The 17,339-nt window shown below is 44.0% G+C and overlaps 1 protein-coding gene and 1 pseudogene across 1 annotated transcript in view; one reads left to right on the forward strand and one right to left on the reverse strand.

Annotated features, from left to right (window-relative positions):
- LOC100692112 (E3 SUMO-protein ligase PIAS1) overlaps positions 1-12,411 on the reverse strand; it is a 58,606-nt gene extending 46,195 nt beyond the window's left edge. Inside the window, exon 1 of the mRNA XM_005461559.4 lies at positions 12,316-12,411. Coding sequence (XP_005461616.1) covers positions 12,316-12,339 — 24 coding nt within the window. The 5' untranslated portion in view covers positions 12,340-12,411. The remainder of the gene's footprint in view (positions 1-12,315) is intronic.
- LOC102081080 (uncharacterized) lies at positions 12,379-15,900 on the forward strand (annotated as a pseudogene).
- The last annotated feature ends 1,439 nt before the right edge of the window (positions 15,901-17,339 follow it).

A 17,339-nucleotide genomic window follows, 5' to 3' on the forward strand; every position in this document is an offset into this window, starting at 1 on the left:
GGGATTATTTAGATCTGAAAAGGATGCAAACTAAGAATCAAAGTAATTTTTTAAATGATGTGCTGTATTTCAATGTGGAGACGATTGGTTTATTTTACAGGACAGTAGAATAAAATCGCCATTGCCCATTAAAGTAGAGAACACAATGACAAAAATCCACAATGTAATGTCTCCATATGATTATGTAAGAGGTTTTTTTAAAAAATAAAAAAAAAAGCTTCAGGAGATGCGCCATTCTTACTGGAAACGTTGACATCATTGAGGCTTGTCTCGACCAGTGTGTAACATTTGTTCTGTTTTTCCAAAACAATGTTATTATCTTTTTGGCACTTAAAAGCCTAAGGCTCATTAATGTTTCTTCATCTTTATTTGAACTATAATAATCTTCTTTTGGATATAAGCCCAACAGAACCAGCTTTGGGACTAGCTGAAGTCAACTCTTCCCCGAATTTTTCAATCATTCGGGACTGCCACACACAATTTTAGCGCTCATATTTATGGCTCCCATTAGGTATAAATTGCATCACAGTAAAGCTCAGCATTTAAATGTACAGTTACATATTTTCATCCTATTCAGATGTCCCCGGTGTCATGAAAGTGTAACAATGAGCACGCATATGCAACACCAGAACCCTCGAGCTGAGGCAACAAAGTGTAATTCAGCCATCATAACTTCAAATTTTCACCTGCAGCTGTGGTTTTCCTCCTGTGAAACATCTACGTGTAATTGTCTTTTTTTCTCAGCGTGCTTTTATCTTAATTTTAATCACACAATACTAAAAGAGAAAGTAACAACAGGTGCAAACAGGAAATTAGAAAACGAACACACACACGCTCATTTCAGTTGTCATGCAAAGTACTTCAGTTAAATTGAGCACACACGCAAAGGGCAACCACAAAGACGGGAAAAACACAGAACTGGCACACAAAGAGTTAGCATGTGATGTGATGAGAAATAATGCATGGGAACTCAAACACACACTCACATACACACAACATCAGGAGCTATGCACAGCATGCTGATGCAAACCTCAAATGCACTCTTCAGCTGCATGACCGTCATATGACATGCACACACCGACACTTTGCTCATGTGTACTAGACCAAACCTACAGAGCAGCTGAAAAGCCACAACCGGCTCAAAAACCAACATTTCCCAGGAGCTGATCAAAGACTCAGAGATTTGTGATACCGCTGATTAACTCCACTTGCGCTTAAGAAAAGACTGGGTGTGAGATTGAAATAGCCTGCTACAAATTTAGCCTGCACAGGAGGACAAATTTAGGCTCGCTTTTTTTCCATTGCCTGAGGTGACACAGAACACCATAAATATTTTCCTTCCCGCATGACGACACCGAGACTCAAGTCGCCAGACCACACCTTGATACAGAGTTAAAGTTGAAGCTTGCAGCATTGGCATTAATCACTTCACACTTTGAAGCCTCAGATTAAATGTTTTATGGAAAAACTGCGTCCCAACTCAAGACGAGCTGATGTACAAGAGAAAATCTTAAATCTGCCAAATTAATATTCAAATCAGACACATTTGATGCAAGCTTGCACATTTTGATAAGCAGCAAAAATCCCAAGCGCAACTCATAGGTTTCCTCAGGCTCTGCATTACACACAGGTGAGTTCCCCATGAATGCACCAAATAAAATCATTGAGAAGAATAAACTGTAACGCCCACACGTCCCCTTCTTTCTCTCTTCCCCTCTCATTGCTGTGCGTTTGGTTAAATAACATTTAAATGTCAATATGATCAAATTAAATTTCCATCCCCCAAGAAAGGTGCCGTGTTCACCGAAGACGAGCGATGCCCGACAAAAATTCAACCCAGAGTCACGACCAAAGGTCAGCTGACAGCCACAGACCCATTCAGGCTGCCTTAAACCTCTCTGTGCAGGGTTGACTGGGGATAACAGCTTCTTTTTAAAGAAAATTGAACATAGAAACAAACAGAAACAGTACAGTGAAACAGCAAAGTGCATAAGGTGGGTTGTATTTACCACTCATGATAGGCAGTCTTAGCATGTGATTTGTTCTAATTGCATGTTGGGTAGGATAAGAAGAACTGACTCTCTCTTTTTAAAAAAACAAAACAAAAACCTGTCACTTTGTTGTTTAATACTGAAGTCAATTTCTCTAAATCTGCATGATCTGTTAGCAAACTGAGTCATTTATTTATTGATGACTCATTTTGTTCTGTCTTTCCAGTTAGGTCACATTGTTTTTTCCTTGGGTTTTTTGGGCAGCGGCTATTAAGTTTGGTTCAATGCCTTGTTTTTACATCCAAATCTTAATTATCAGTGAAAAAGTGCATGAAGTAATCTCGATAAATGTAGAGAAAAAAAAAAGAATATGCAGACAATCAATCACTGATTTATTAGGTCCACAGTGTGTGAATGTGTGTGTGAATGGGTGGATGACTGGTTGTGTAAAGCGCTTTGGGGTCCTTAGGGACTAGTAAAGCGCTATACAAATACAGGCCATTTACCATTTACAGGGGTTTGTACATTTGCCTCTCAAGTGAAAGATCCCTGGTTCGATCTCAGGAGGAGATTCAAAAATCTCTATGGTGTTGCTTCAAGAAGGGCATCCAGTGTTTAAAAAAAAGAAAGAAAAATCAAACATGTGGATCTACCTGCTGTGGTTGCCCCATGTGAATAAGGAAGCAGCCAAAAGTAGCTGCTGCTTCTTCACTATCGCAGCATATAATCACCCACAACACAGACTGCATTCATATGTGGCTTTCAAAATAAAAGAGACCACCAGATTAAGCCGAAGCTGCTAATGATCAAACTGACCACTTTAAGCTTTTCTCATTCAGATCTTGGTAAGAATGATTTCAGTGTGTGCATCACTGTACGCCGTTTCATCTCTAGCCTTTATACGACACCAGACCGGCGTTAGAAGCCTTGAGCAGCCAAAATTGTTTCCCTTTGAGCTCTGTGTTTGCTGGCGGAGCTAAAAAATTCACTGCAATATACTTGGTTTTGAGGAGGTGAACAGTAATGCAGTTCTTTGGAGTCCCTGGAGACTGGGAGATGGTGAGGCTAATAATGTTGTGCCAAGCAGTTTCTGCAAAGGTTTCTGCAGGATGTGTGTGTTCGCGAGTGGTTGTGTGGAGGCTGTGTAGGTGGATTTGGTGGTGGGGTGGGGTGGGGAGCGAAGGATTGGGGTGGGTGGGGGGGCAACTTGCACACTACCTGGCCATTATATAAAGCTCCCACTCTCGGCATGAGGGCTCTGTACTGAGTGCCAGCTCCCTCCCCATCCTCCACGCCTCTTTGTCCTCCCATCCCCCCACCTCTTAGCCTTCCAGCTTCTCTGACTCAGGCTTTAACTCTGAAATACCTCCGCCCTTTGTTTTCTCTCCCTCCTGCCTCTGTAGTATCAAAACCACTGTGTGCTATGTGGATCAAACAAAAGATGGTATTTGGGTCAAAAATATGGATGAGGCTATTCCTTTACCCCCGTAGCAGGATCAGATGAAGCCGCCCAGCTGGACCGACTTTAGAAATGCTTCTCTTCTAATCATTAACACATTAAACGCTTTGCCACCATACCTGAGGCTACTGAGGTCTAGTCCCAGCATGCCATGGGCAGATAGCAGATCTAAATACCAGTCCCCTTCCACGCTCAATGGCACAAGTTGTAATGGGAGGCCGTTTGTGATCTGCTGCCAGAACGTTGCAGGTACATGGTGCTGGTAGCAACCAAAGCACACAGTTAAACTGTAGTTGTAGGTGGACGCAGACAGCTGGCACGAAAAAACTGAAAAAGACGAGGGACGGCAAAGCGATCCAAACAGCTGAGCGGGAGGGAAACGCCTGTTGGATTTATTGCTGGCCTCACTTCTGTGTTAAAGAAATAAGGACGCAACTAACACTGTAAGGCTGAGAACAACAGCACCGAAATCCCGATGTGTTGCTCTGGTGAGAAAATGAAGAGCAGAGCTACGAGGAGTTTGCTCTGGCCCTCTAGTTCACCGTTTTAATCCTGTGGAGTTGGCAGAAGTCGGCGCGCATCGAGATGAAGGGGAATAGTAGAAACGGTAGCAGGAGACAGCAGGCTGTGCAGAAAACATGTTGCTGGCAAAGAGCACAGATGTCTTTTTCTTATTACGGTGGCTTAGCCAGTGTTGGGAGTCCAATCCCGAGATTCATTCAGAGAAACCCCGCAGCTTTAACGGGTGCAAGGGCCACGTCTGCACCGAATGAAGCCTTTAATTTCTCCACCGCCTTACATCTCAAAGATACATCGCACCGATGATTTTAAACGAACTGTCAGTTCAAAATTACAAAGACAACACACATCAAACCTGAGCTCGCTTTAATCCCTACACGTGCGCTCCTATTGTTCCAGCCTGTCTTCTAATTTAATTTGCTTATTCACACTTGATAGTGCGGCGCGTCCCAAAAGCCCAATTCCTAAGTAACATGTTTTTGAAATTACGGTGGTGGTGTCATGAGTAACAACCTGTTTGACAAATGAAGCCGCTGCAGAGCTCGCAACGGTCCCGCCAGCCTCACTGAAAACTGTAAAAGCAATTTCTGTAAATACTTTGCCTCTGAGGTAATACTGAGCCACACTTTTACCACCATGATGCAGGACTGCGACGCGAGACAACTGAAGGAGCACCGGACATTGAGTGGCCGTGAGTATGTGCCATTTTCCTACCTTTAGGTGACTGCATGATAAAGTACTGTGGAACTCCCTTGTGGAACTTTCCAAAATAACTGCCACTACATCCTCACATTTTCAGTCTTTACAGAAGAACGAGGTGTTTATTCTAAGTCTAAGTGCATCACCTAGAAAAAAGAAAATCATCTTTCACTCTATTCACTGCACCTTCACGATGGACGTGAGTAAAACTAGCAGCTAGCTACTCGTCAGCTGTGAGATCCCTCTCTGTTGCCCCCGGGCCATTTTGCATAAAGTGCACACTTTGCCGTTTTAAAAATAACTGTGCGAGAGGATAACATATCTTTTGTCCAGTACGTTCTATTTCGTATGCTTTTTGTTCTCACCGTCTTTAGTAGACACACAAATGCGTTGGTGATTCCAAGACGTCACTGTGAGCTGCTAAGCTAGGCCTGGCAGTTAGAAATGACAGCTGGGCAACTCAGGTGAGATGAAAAAGTGAGAAGCAGAGACAGAAAAGTTAGTATATGCACAACTCAGCATCCATCCTCTAACTGCCCTGAAGCTAGTTAGAAAAGATGCTAACAAAGGAAAACGTCAAAGCACCGACTGCTTTTCTCGACCAACAACTGCATCCGTCTGTCCGTCTCTAACATTAAATATCAGAGATAGAGTAAACAAGAAGAAGACTGTAAGAGTATCACACCAGCTGATATAGAGTTACAACTTCACTTCAACATTAGAGGCTGTTTGTGTATTCTAGCAGGAGTTTCTGAGCACAGGGAGCCTCAAGTCATGTAGAGAGAGGGGGAGGGAGTGCACCAGGTGCTATCCAGGTTGGGTGTATGTTTACCTTCCAGTGCAGAGCTTCTAGACAGCTGTTCTGCACTGGGCCAAATCATTAAATCGTTGTGCTGCATGTGAGAATTTGCAGAAATCTATTCCTTTATGGGTAATAACTGTAATCCCAACCCAGAAATCCCAGCCCTCATCTAGAGGTAAGAGGTGATCCACTGGATCATCACTGCAAGTTCACTGATTCGGTCCTTCAAGCAATTAATGCAAATCTCTTTTCATTTACAAAAAAAAAAAAATAATAATTTAAAATGGAAAAGGGCATTTTTTTCCCCACTCGCAGCAGGCTACTGTCTAAAGAACCATAAGCAATATTTGGTGAATCTGTGTCATAAGCTGCCGTCACTCAGGTTAAAGGTCACTTAAGAGGCTAAACCCTGCACTAACCTCTATTATTAATCTTTATCCCTTCAAGCTACAACCGACTGTTTAGGACTCAGAGACATTGTCTGCAGTTGTTTTCATTCTCCCAGTGATCACACAGGTGTCATTATATATCACTAAACATACATGAAGGGAAACACGCAGGATTTCTTTCTAGCTGATGACACAATTATATTAAATGGTCTCTTTCTAAAGCTTACTTATGCATACAGGTATATAGCATGAAAATTTAATTATCTGGCCAATTATGGTCAAGATACAATTGCAAAAGAAAATGTCAAACAACTCTTTAGTTACTCTGCCATGAGCCACATGAGCAGATTAGTATCTAGCCATGCTCACCCATGACGTCACATGTAATTAAGCACTGATCAAAATACGGTTCCATACATTGTGTGGTTACAGCAACTACAAATATGAATTCCCATGTGTGAATTTGGAGTAATTTTCAGGAAGGTTTTTTTTCTTTCAATAACTGTTTGTGTAATCTGTGTTGGAGCCTAACAAACTGCACCAAGACTCATGATTGATTGGGAGAATGACAGCTAACCCTGATGAATATTATAAAACCCCAGAATTATTCCCGCCTGGAGGTTATGCGCCTCTGGCAATGAAGGGATTTAATAGGAAGGCACCGCAGATTAATGTTACCAATTCTGAATATCTGGAATATCTGAAATATGTCAGCAATAAAGGCCACAAAAAAACAAGACCAACAAAAAAAAAAAACATGCATTAATTAGACAAAAAACTTCTTGTTTTTAAGGTCACAGTGTCCTTAGACCAAGAACAAATCTCAAACATTATGCCTCCAGCCATGTTGAGCGCTGGCACAGATGAATTAAAAACTTATGCCACACTGCAGCAAATCATGGGTGAATTACGAGTCACAAACTGCAAAGTGACAGTATAACAAACTCGGCGCACAAGTTGCACAAAGCTGCGGCTGGAGAGATTTATTAACTCCAAGGCGTGCGTCTAAAAAGCACACATGACTCCAAAAAGCCTGCAGTGGGATAACAAAAAAATTCTAGCCAGAGACAAAATTCATTCATCCTCTTGATTCACACCAAAACATCTCTAATATTCAAAGATATTCCAAACAAAGAGAGCGATGTCTGCCTCTGTCTCTCTTCCAGTTGGAAACACACAATCGAGCTCCAAACTGCTGCCTACCCATGTCCATCTCAAATGTGACATGTTTCCACGGCAACAGGACTATGTAACAGATCACCAGAGGAGTAATGAAAAGCTCAGTCTCGGCAGAGCAGCACAAAAATAAAAAATAATAAGAAAAAAAAACAGGGGGGAAAAAAAAAATATCGATAACCGCATGACGGTGTGTGCTCATTGGTGGCAAAATATCAGACAATAATTGAGCTTAATCTCAGGTTTGACTGGACTGAACGATCAGTCCGCGCCTCACGACAAAGTATGCTTGTTATCTGGGAGTAAAAACACCTAAACTTTGCCGAATTCAGAGAAGCAGCAAAAAAAATAAATAAATAAGTAAAATAATTGTCCTTCTGCAGCCGTCTGTTCCTGCTGGTTCACTGCAAAGCACCTCTGACATCTCTGTAAAAGATGAGACGTGCAACATCTGGCTCACGTTTCACATTGTGAGATTTACGCCATCTGCTCTGAGCTTTCGTGCGTCTTCACCTATCACAGCTTTTGTTCTTTTTTACATTTTTGTGCCTGGGATGATGCTATAAAAAGTTTTCTGGCGTAAGAACGCAACTGCGAATACCCGAGCACGCGAGAGCAGTCATCATTCACACTTAGCCCCTTCCACGTTTACGTCTGCTCCTCTTTAAACTGGAAATCAGCTGCAGTGATAATGACAGTGACAATGAGAGAAATAGGCAGGTGCTGAAAGGATGTAAGGGAGCAGAGAAGAGTGCCTGTATCATTAGGGATTAACCTAGCCACAGGCTCTACAAATAGACTGTCTCCACCTATAAGCCGCCAGCGCACAGACAGTTATTTGTATTGCCAGGTTGCTGCTGCTGCTGCTGCTGCAGCTCCTGAGAAGAGAGAAGACAGTTCAAAGAAGCCGAGGCGGATCGGGACTCCTGTGAAACAAAATGCAAGGCAACAGGACACGTTTCTTTTTTTTCTTTTTGGTGAAGCGGGGGGGGGTCTGGCAACATCAGAGGCTTTCACAAGCGTGGATTGTGTTTGAGAGATGGATGCGTTGCAGATTCGTGCGGCAGTTCGCCACACAAAGTATGATAATAAACAGCCTGAGGCCTCCTGAAGGTAACGCGCAGCAGTGCAAACCAATATACAGTGACGTGCCAGAACAGCATGTCCCACCTCTAATGCTGTTGGTCTTTTGCCAAGGCTTGGACAAGACCTCTGAAGGTGGCTGTGATATCTGGCACTCAGACGTCAGCTGCGGATCCTTTCGGGTCCAAAACAATCGCACGGCAATAACGAGCTGGCCCTCGGGTCTTTGCACCTGCCCATTTCTCCCATACACAACACATCCACTCGAAGATGTTCACTGCATGTGCCTGATAACTATAGCATGCACTTCATCTGTAGATTGGCTGTAATACTGCGGCTTACGGGTGTGTAGCAGAACTAAAATGACAGTTCTGGGGGGGGGGGTTCTTAGTGCAACCCAAAACAAATGCATTTCTTCAGCACACTGAATCTGAGTGGGTTTTCATCTGAAGAAGTCACCTTGACATTTAGGAACACTGCAATAGATATTTTTCATTATTTTGTGACATTCAAAACAATCCAGCAGACACGTCCAAACTGTGGCTGTCGTTACAGCTCGGTCCACTACCTCATTAAGGAGGAAAAATAACCAACGACTCATTTGGAAATAAATTAACAACTTTTAATCTTTTTGTTTGGTCATTTTTTTTCACAGGAAAAAAGCCAATTACTTTCTTTTTCAAGTTCCCTCATAAAAGAATTTGATTATTTCCCTTCTTTTGTGAACCAGCTCAATTTGTCCTCATTCAAAGACACTGTGACAGTTATTCATTAATAATGAATATTTGTCTCCCTGGCATAAAAAATAAAAGACAATAAATAGCCACAAACACTGTTAGAGCACTGGCTATCAACCAGATTCTTATTTTAAACATCAGAAAGTTCACATTTGGTGCTCGACTGCGATGATGAAAAACCATTTGCTGCAGCGGTACGTCTCGTACAGCAGAGAGCTGTGCTTAAAGATTGCCAGAGCACTGATTTTAACACGCTTTCCTTTTCATTAATGCCGTTCGCTTCTTTCACACACTGTGACAGTTCCACACTTGCACAAAAAGCTCAGAAGTAGGACCAGCCAACCCAGTGCACAACATCTCAGCTATCTGATGCCACCCAAAGTGACAAAACCACAACGTGGTGTATAAGAACAGAGAAGAGACACTCATTTGTTAAAATAACACTTAAAAAAAAAATCTCAGGTGTGAAGGAGCTGCTGGAATTAAAATGGTTTTGTCCTGGAGCTCGTCTGATCTGCTCACATCCCCGTGAGCAACTGGAACTTTCTGACATAAACACTAAAAATCCCTCAATGAAACATAAAACAAATCACAGCACATCATCCTGCAAAAATGAGAGTATAAGTGAAACCTCAAAATGCTGAAAAGCGTATAAGCTTAATTTAAAAAAAAACTTCAAATCCAGAAAATGAAACATAGATGCCTGTCTGTTAGAAAAGCAGCCTATTTGTGCTTTGCAACTTTTCAATTAAAGATTTGAAACGTCATCAAATCTGAATCGCAGCTTGGCCTAAACAGAAAAATTAATAAACAAATAAATAAATAAAGATAAAATTAGTTTGGTTTTATTTTTAGCTGTGTTAAAATTATCATGGGTGCACTGTGAATCATCCCCAACTGTGAGCTGACTCTATTTTCACACCCATCTTGTAAGGTGTTTTTCAGTGTCTATGTCACTTGTTTAAGGCAGGGGTAGGCTATGATTTTGGCTCCGTAACCTTTCAGCAAACTGTAATTCCTGAAAAGGAGCTGAACCTGCACCTCCTCTGGGCTTTGTTGGCCAATTACAGGTCTATGATGCATGCCCACGCTCTGCAGAGAGCTGTGTGGGAGCTCCAGGAGCAGAGATGCCTGCTTTATTATTGTTTTTGTTTTCCCTTTGCCCAATTTCTGCCTAATTGCATTCATTTTTGATGGGTGCTGACATCTTACAGCATTAATGCAGCTGTTAAAAAGTTGCCACAGGTCTGAGATGTGATATTAGGGCTTCACTTTTTTTAATTGTTTTTCATTTTTTGGACATACTTTGGATTAATAGCAAATTCCAAAACTGCAGAATCTACGCTGCTCAGCAAGAAAGTGCGTCTTTCGGAAAACTCTTTGGTCGCGAGCCATTTGATTAAAATGCTTCATAAGGAATGCACTCTGAAATTTGCACTAGAATGATTCACTCTTACCTCGGCATGTTCTAAGAAAGACGCAATTAAAGCCCCTCAAAGTGATCAAACGCTTCATTTCACGCAAGAGGTTTGGCAAGCAACTACTCGTTTAACAGGTGAAGTGCACCCATTTTTTTAACATTTTTGTAACAGCATACTGGACTGTTACACTGAGCTCAGGTCGAGCATTTCAAACAAGTTCACTGCCTTACTTGTTTGGGCAGAGCTCTAGAAACACACACTTACTTAGGACAAAAAGCAACCATACAGTTCAAGAAGTAAGGGGGAAAAAAAATGTTTTTTTTAAACGCCACTGCTGCATAAACACTTTCTCCCATTTTAATTGAATTTCTGAATACCACAGATCAGCTGGGTTGTCACCGATCTGACGCTATCCACGGGAAATCGAAAGTGTTTGACCACCATAAGTTTAACACTTTCAAAGACGTGAAACTGTAACCAGTAAATCACTTTCTCAGATCCTCCTCAGCACCTTTTATGGCTCCTGTATGATGCTGCAAATCTATAAATACTCGGTGTGAAGTTTCATCAGCATTTCATCATTACTGAACAGTCAGCAGCGATCAATGCAAGAAATCCTCACCATTCTTTTCGTGCATATCAGCAGGTGCAGCATTGCACAAATCTGTTATCCCGTTCCAAACATGATGCTCAACGCGGTCATCACATCGTGCTAGAGCTCAAATTTTATTTGAAGTACAATCCAAAAAAACCCACAAGGAGGGCTAGAGCCATGTTTATGGGCTGACAGGTAATCATAAAGGCAAATCTAAAGAAAAAAAGCTGTTCATCAGTTCACTGACTGGGTCTCTGTTTTAGACAGTCTGTTTGCAGGTGATTTCTTGGATTAGGCTTTCGCACTCTTTCCCACTGGGAGAGCTAGAAAACTATTTGCTGATTAAATGACAATGAAAATAAACAGCAGCTGCTGCCCTACTGCAAGCACTTAAGAAAATAAAAATGTGGAGAAAACGTGTCTCAAAAAAAGAACTGCACACACACGTTCATTTATATCTGAAATATGAACTGCAAAGCTATATATTAAGACCACACGTGTGTTTTCAATAGAGGCAGAGGATGTATCTACAAACCTGTTCATTACAGTGAGTGCAGCTGAGCAGCAGCTGGCACAAAGGAGCATGTATAGATCCACAGATCCCGGACAGGCAGTGGAAACACACCGGAGGGGGGAGGGATCTAAAAATAGCCCAAGACTCTGATCAATAACTGTTAGATATGTTCAAACTGGGCTCTGCCAAGGCAATACGGCGCATAAGGTGCGCGTCGGATGCCCTGGCGAGGAAGCCGCACCTGGTGCTGATATAACGGGCAACCAGCTGCCGGAGCACCGTTAGGCGAAGCGGTGCGTCTTATTGTGCGTGTATCAACAGGTACGGAGGAGTCGCTGGTATTACTGAGCAGGCGGGATAGTGTTACTCCGCCCGCGGCCACACTCGGCCTCTGCCCGGACACCACGCACGACAGTTTCTAATTATTAATAAGTGCTCATTAATCCGGAGGGGACTTATTTCAAACGTAAACCAACAGGCGTGCCGCCGCTGTCATGTCCACGCACACTGACAGTCTGGAGGCTGTCGGCACGTCAAAGCCTGCAAACCGACGTTATATTCTACGAATTTACGAGCCGAGAGGCGGCACGGAGACAGCTGCCCCTGCCGCGAGGAGAAGAACCGTCTCTTTCGGGGTTAAAGAGGAGGCAGAGACTGGTTGTGAAGTGAATGCCGCCCTGCCAGCAGCTGGTGTGCCGAAGAAAACGGTCCGTTCAGCCAAACCAGCGCGTCTCAATATCAACATAAACATGCTCGTGCGAGCTTTGGCGCTCGCGGGTTCAATAAAGTTCCGGCAGTTTTTGCCCAATAAACACCAAATCTGACAGGATCTCTGCCCCCTGAGACTTAAACCCCTGAAGAACTGTGTGACCCAACAATCGATCGCTTCGCAACCGAGTAAATTTATAATGATTTCAGGCTGCGCCTTACCTTCAGTTCCGCACTCTCCGCCATCTTGTATTTCTTTGCGCAGGCGTGGTGAGGTGTTGTCACATGACTGGGACGCGCAGAGAACCCGCAGGAGCGCGCACAGCGGTGCGTTCAGGTGCACAAATTTAAAAAAAGGAAAAACGGCAGCAAAATGAAGAAAAGTCTATAGAATAGACTAGAATAGTCTACAAAAGAATCGAATAGGGCAGAAATCAAGTTAGCAAATTTAAAAACAACACAGGTTGACCAAAGTGCTGTACAAACTGAGAAAAAAAAAGAGAAAAATAATATATATAGAAGACAAGACACAAAATCAAAAATAACTCAATCATAAGCTGGGGAGTAAGATGTGTCTTCAGATGGGTTTTAAAAATGTCGAGTGTTGCAGAGGTCCTAGTGTGAAAAGGCAGACTGTTTCAAAGTTTAGGTAACTGCAAAGGCCCGTCTCCTCTGTGTTTTAGTCTGCTTCTAGGAACAACCAGAATCAATTGATCAGCTGACCTTAGACTGGAGTATGTTAAGCTTAAGTTAAAGACGAGAGAGCAGAGCAGAATTGTATCTTTTTCAAAACATTGCAATCAGTAATAAAACTGCTGACAGTCTTTTTTTAAGTTAAAGATTTCAACAAAACTCACTGCAATGGAAATGACAAATGACACTTGGCAATGGACATATGAGTAAAATCTTGGTCCCTGTCAAGCCCTGATTAACCCATCTGCACCAGAGCAGGAATTTGATGGGGAGGAGTACCTTACAAAGTTTATAAGAACTGTCTGAGGCTACTGACTAGTGATTTGGAGGAGGGGCAAGGTTAGGGTGACCATATTTTGATTTCCAAAAAAGAGGACACTTGGCCCAGTAATGAAGAAGTTTAATAATACTGTTTGCTTAAAGAAAATTTTAACATATTTAAACGATGCCTTCACTGTGCGGCTAATGAATGGTGAAACAAAAATGTCATATAGACTTTTACAAGTCAACAAGGGCAAAAAAATAACTTAAAAACCTCTGGAATTAAATAATGGTACAGAAATAAGGCCTCATCTGTACAAGAAAAATTACCAGTACCGGGACAGTACGAGGGAAATTTCTTTTGCAGTTCGTCTGAAAGCTGCAGTTGTGCTTTGGCTGGTTTTAAACATCACCAGGCGCGCTGCTGCGGGCTGTCTGTCGCGTCTGTGAGCGCAGAACAACCACTGACAAAGCCGCAGCTCGGGGATGATGTCTCACACATGGGTCCTCTGTAGGAAAACCCGGACATTTTCATCAATCTCGAAAACCCCCCCGGATGCCCCGGACAGAACGTGAAAAGTGGACATGTCCGGCGAAAAGAGGACGGTTGGTCACCCTAGGCAAGGTAGCAAAACAGTAGAGACAAGCGGAGGGGGTGTGGATCCCAAAGGAGGATAAGTCCAAAAACATCGATCAGTTCCGAACCATCTCATTGCTGAGTGTTGAAGGAAAGATTTTCTTTAGCATCGTCGCTAAGCGACTGACAGAATAACTTCTGAAGAACTCCTTCATCGATAACTCAGTCCAGAAAGGAGGGACCCCGAAGGTTCCAGGGTGCCTGGAGCATACAGGCGTGGTCACACAGCTCATTAGGGAACCCAGGGAGAAGAACAGAGGGGACCTGGCAGTACTATGGCTTGACCTCGCAAATGCCTATGGATCTATACTACATAAGCTGGTAGAACAGGCACTGAACCGGTACTACATCCCAGAAAAGTTCAGGAACCTTATCCTGGACTACTAAGCCGACTTCCACCTGAGAGTTTCTTCCGGAAAAACATCTTCTGACTGGGATAAGCATGAAAAGGGGATTATCACTGGATGCACGATCTCGCCCATCCTTTTCACTCTTGCCATGAACATGTTGGTTAAATCTGCAGAAGTCCAGTGTAGAAGGCCACTCACTTAGTCTGGAGTCAGACAGCCACCCATCAGAGTTTTCATGGACGACCTGACGGTGACAACTACATCTGTTCCAGGGTGCAGGTGGATACTGAAGAGTCTTGAGGCACGGATGAGGTTCAAGCCCACCAAGTCGAGGTCTCTTGTGCTGAAGAAAGGAAAGGTTACTGATAAATATTTGTTTTCACTAGGCACCATCAAGATACCATCACTTACTGAGGCGCCCATGAAGAGCCTAGGTAAGGTATTTAACTGTAGTCTGAAAGATGCAGCCTCCATACAAGCGACCAACGAAGACCTGGAGACCTGGCTCGCTGCAGTGGATAAATTTAGCCTTCCCAGCAAGTTTAAGGCCTGGATTTATCAGCATGGAATATGTGCCCTGGATTTTATGGCCCCTCTTAGTCTACAAAGTTCCCATCTCAACAGTGGAAGGCTTGGAGATGAGGATCAGCAGGTTTCTGCACAGGTGGTTGGGACTGCCACAAATCCTGAGCAGCATCGCTCTGTATGGTCATAACAACAAGCTGAAGCTCCCCTTTAGCAGCCTAAGCGAGAAGTTCATGGTGAGTCGGTCCAGGGAACTGCTTCAATATCGGGAGTCCAGTGACCCCCGGGTTGCCCTGGCTGGAATAGAGGTTAGGATGGGACGGAAGTGGAGAGCTGCTGAGGCTGTAGGCATTGCAGTGTCAAGGCTAGAGCAAAGGATGCTGGTGGGTACAGTGGCCCAGAGAAGAGCGGGCTTGGGTAGCAGTAGAACACCTAGCTATGACAAGGCACAGGGGAAAGAGAGGCAGTCGCTGATCCTTGAGGAGGTGCGAGCAGGAGTTGAGGAGAAGCGAGCCAGCCAAATGGTGCAATTGAGGCAGCAGGGGGCTTGGACAAGATGGGAGCAACCTGTAGGACGCAAGGTCACATGGAATGAGCTGTGGAAAGCTGAACCCCATCGGATAAAATTCCTGATCCAGGCAATATATGATGTGCTACAAAGTCCATCGAATCTCTTCACTTGGGGGAAGGTGGAGACACCAGGTTGTCTTCTCTGTCAGAAGAGAGGAACCCTGGAGCACATTTTAAGGTGCTGCCTAAAAGATCTGGGCGAAGGGCGATATCGCTGGTGACACGATCGAGTCCTGAAGGCCATAGCGGATTCCATCTGCAGCGGGATCAGTCATGATAAGAGCGTCTGCCCAGTTAAGAACAAAGTCATGTTTATAAAAGCTGGGGAGAAACCAGCAGCACCAGTCCGAAACACCTCCCCTGGCCTGTTGGCAACAGCGCACGACCGGGAGCTGAGAGTTGACTTGCAAAGCAGTTAAAGTTCCCTGAAGTGGTAGCCAAGACAGTTGTCTTCAAGTTGTCTCCAAGCAGGTAATCCTTCTGGAGCTTACTGTGCCTTGGGAAGACCGTATGGAGGAAGCTCATGAGAGAAAGAGGGCAAAGTATTCAGAGCTAGTGGAGGAGTGCCGGAGTAATGGCTGGCAGGTAAGATGCCAACCCATCGAGGTGGGATGTCGAGGATTCGCGGGCCAATACCTTTGCAGGGCATAGAAAATCCTAGGCATCGTAGGGGCTAACCAGCAAAGAGCTATCAAGTTGGTCACCAACGCAGCAGAAGCAGCATCAAGGTGGCTGTGGATCAAAAGAGGAGAGGCATGGCATGTAGGGTAGTGCTACCTGGACACAAGTTGGGGCTTGATCAACCCTGGCTGGGTCGCCTGGGAGAGGGGGTCTGACCCGAAACCCCCAATGACCCCAGGTTACATCACTGATGATGTGTCCAGGGGCACCAGATGGTGTATCATCAATTTAAACGCTGAGGCAGTGGCATGTTTACCACTGGGTAGCATTATGTAGTGTGGTAATATAGGGGGACCCTCTCTAGCCTCGACTTTTACTAATAATCTCAGATTTTCGATTAGGCAGATCAGAAGGCAGTTTTTCACTGTCTGTGTAGGTTTTTCATCATGTAGAGAGTTTGAAAAACCAGGTCACTCAGACAAAATCTAATTCATCTTGAGAACAAAACTTCCAAACACAAGCCAAACAACATGCTGTGCAGTGCAGTGAGGAGTGCTCGCACGTCTACATAGAGCCACTCCACAAACTCATGGCACAACACAGTCAATACACCTCAACACGACAAGACTCAGCTGTTGACCTGCATTGAAAGGAGAAAGGATGCACTTTCAAGGACGGTGCAGTCTTGAGATCCATTCCCGGGTGCTTCAACGACCACTCACATCTCGCCTCAGGTGACCTCGATAGCTCATGTGACGTGGGGTGGGGCAAGGTCTCACAGAGGTTTCAGCTGTCAACCCAGAGACTAGAATGACCCACACCTTTTTTTTTAACACCTTGGCTCATGTGACACCTGCCTTGGCTAACAGCAGGTTAATGACCCTCAGGACCAGCTGCAAAGAACACAGCCCCACCACTTTACTTCTTTTCAAGCTATCAAGACCACTGGCCACACTCCAGCTTAAATGAGCTTGGACCCAGAACAGGCAGTCAGCATGCACTTTCCCACTCTTTTCTTTCAATTCAATTCAATTCAATTCAATTCAATTCAATTTTATTTATATAGCGCCAAATCACAACAAAAGTCGCCTCAAGGCGCTTTATATTGTACAATAGATCGCACAATAATAAATACAGAGAAAACCCCAACAATCATATCATATGACCCCCTATGAGCAAGCACTTTGGCGACAGTGGGAAGGAAAAACTCCCTTTTAACAGGAAGAAACCTCCGGCAGAACCAGGCTCAGGGAGGGGCGGGGCCATCTGCTGCGACTGGTTGGGGTGAAGAAGGAAAACAGGATGAAAGACATGCTGTGGAAGAGAGACAGAGATTAATAACAGATATGATTCGATGCAGAGAGGTCTATTAACACATAGTGAGTGGCTGGAAAGGAAAAACTCAATGCATCATGGGAATCCCCGGCAGCCTACGTCTATTGCAGCATAACTAAGGGAGGATTCAGGGTCACCTGGTCCAGCCCTAACTATATGCTTTAGCAAAAAGGAAAGTTTTAAGCCTAATCTTGAAAGTAGAGATAGTGTCTCTCTCCCGAATCCAAACTGGAAGCTGGTTCCACAGAAGAGGG

Source organism: Oreochromis niloticus, linkage group LG1, assembly GCF_001858045.2.
Source record: "Oreochromis niloticus isolate F11D_XX linkage group LG1, O_niloticus_UMD_NMBU, whole genome shotgun sequence".
In the NCBI taxonomy this organism is placed as follows: domain Eukaryota; kingdom Metazoa; phylum Chordata; class Actinopteri; order Cichliformes; family Cichlidae; genus Oreochromis; species Oreochromis niloticus.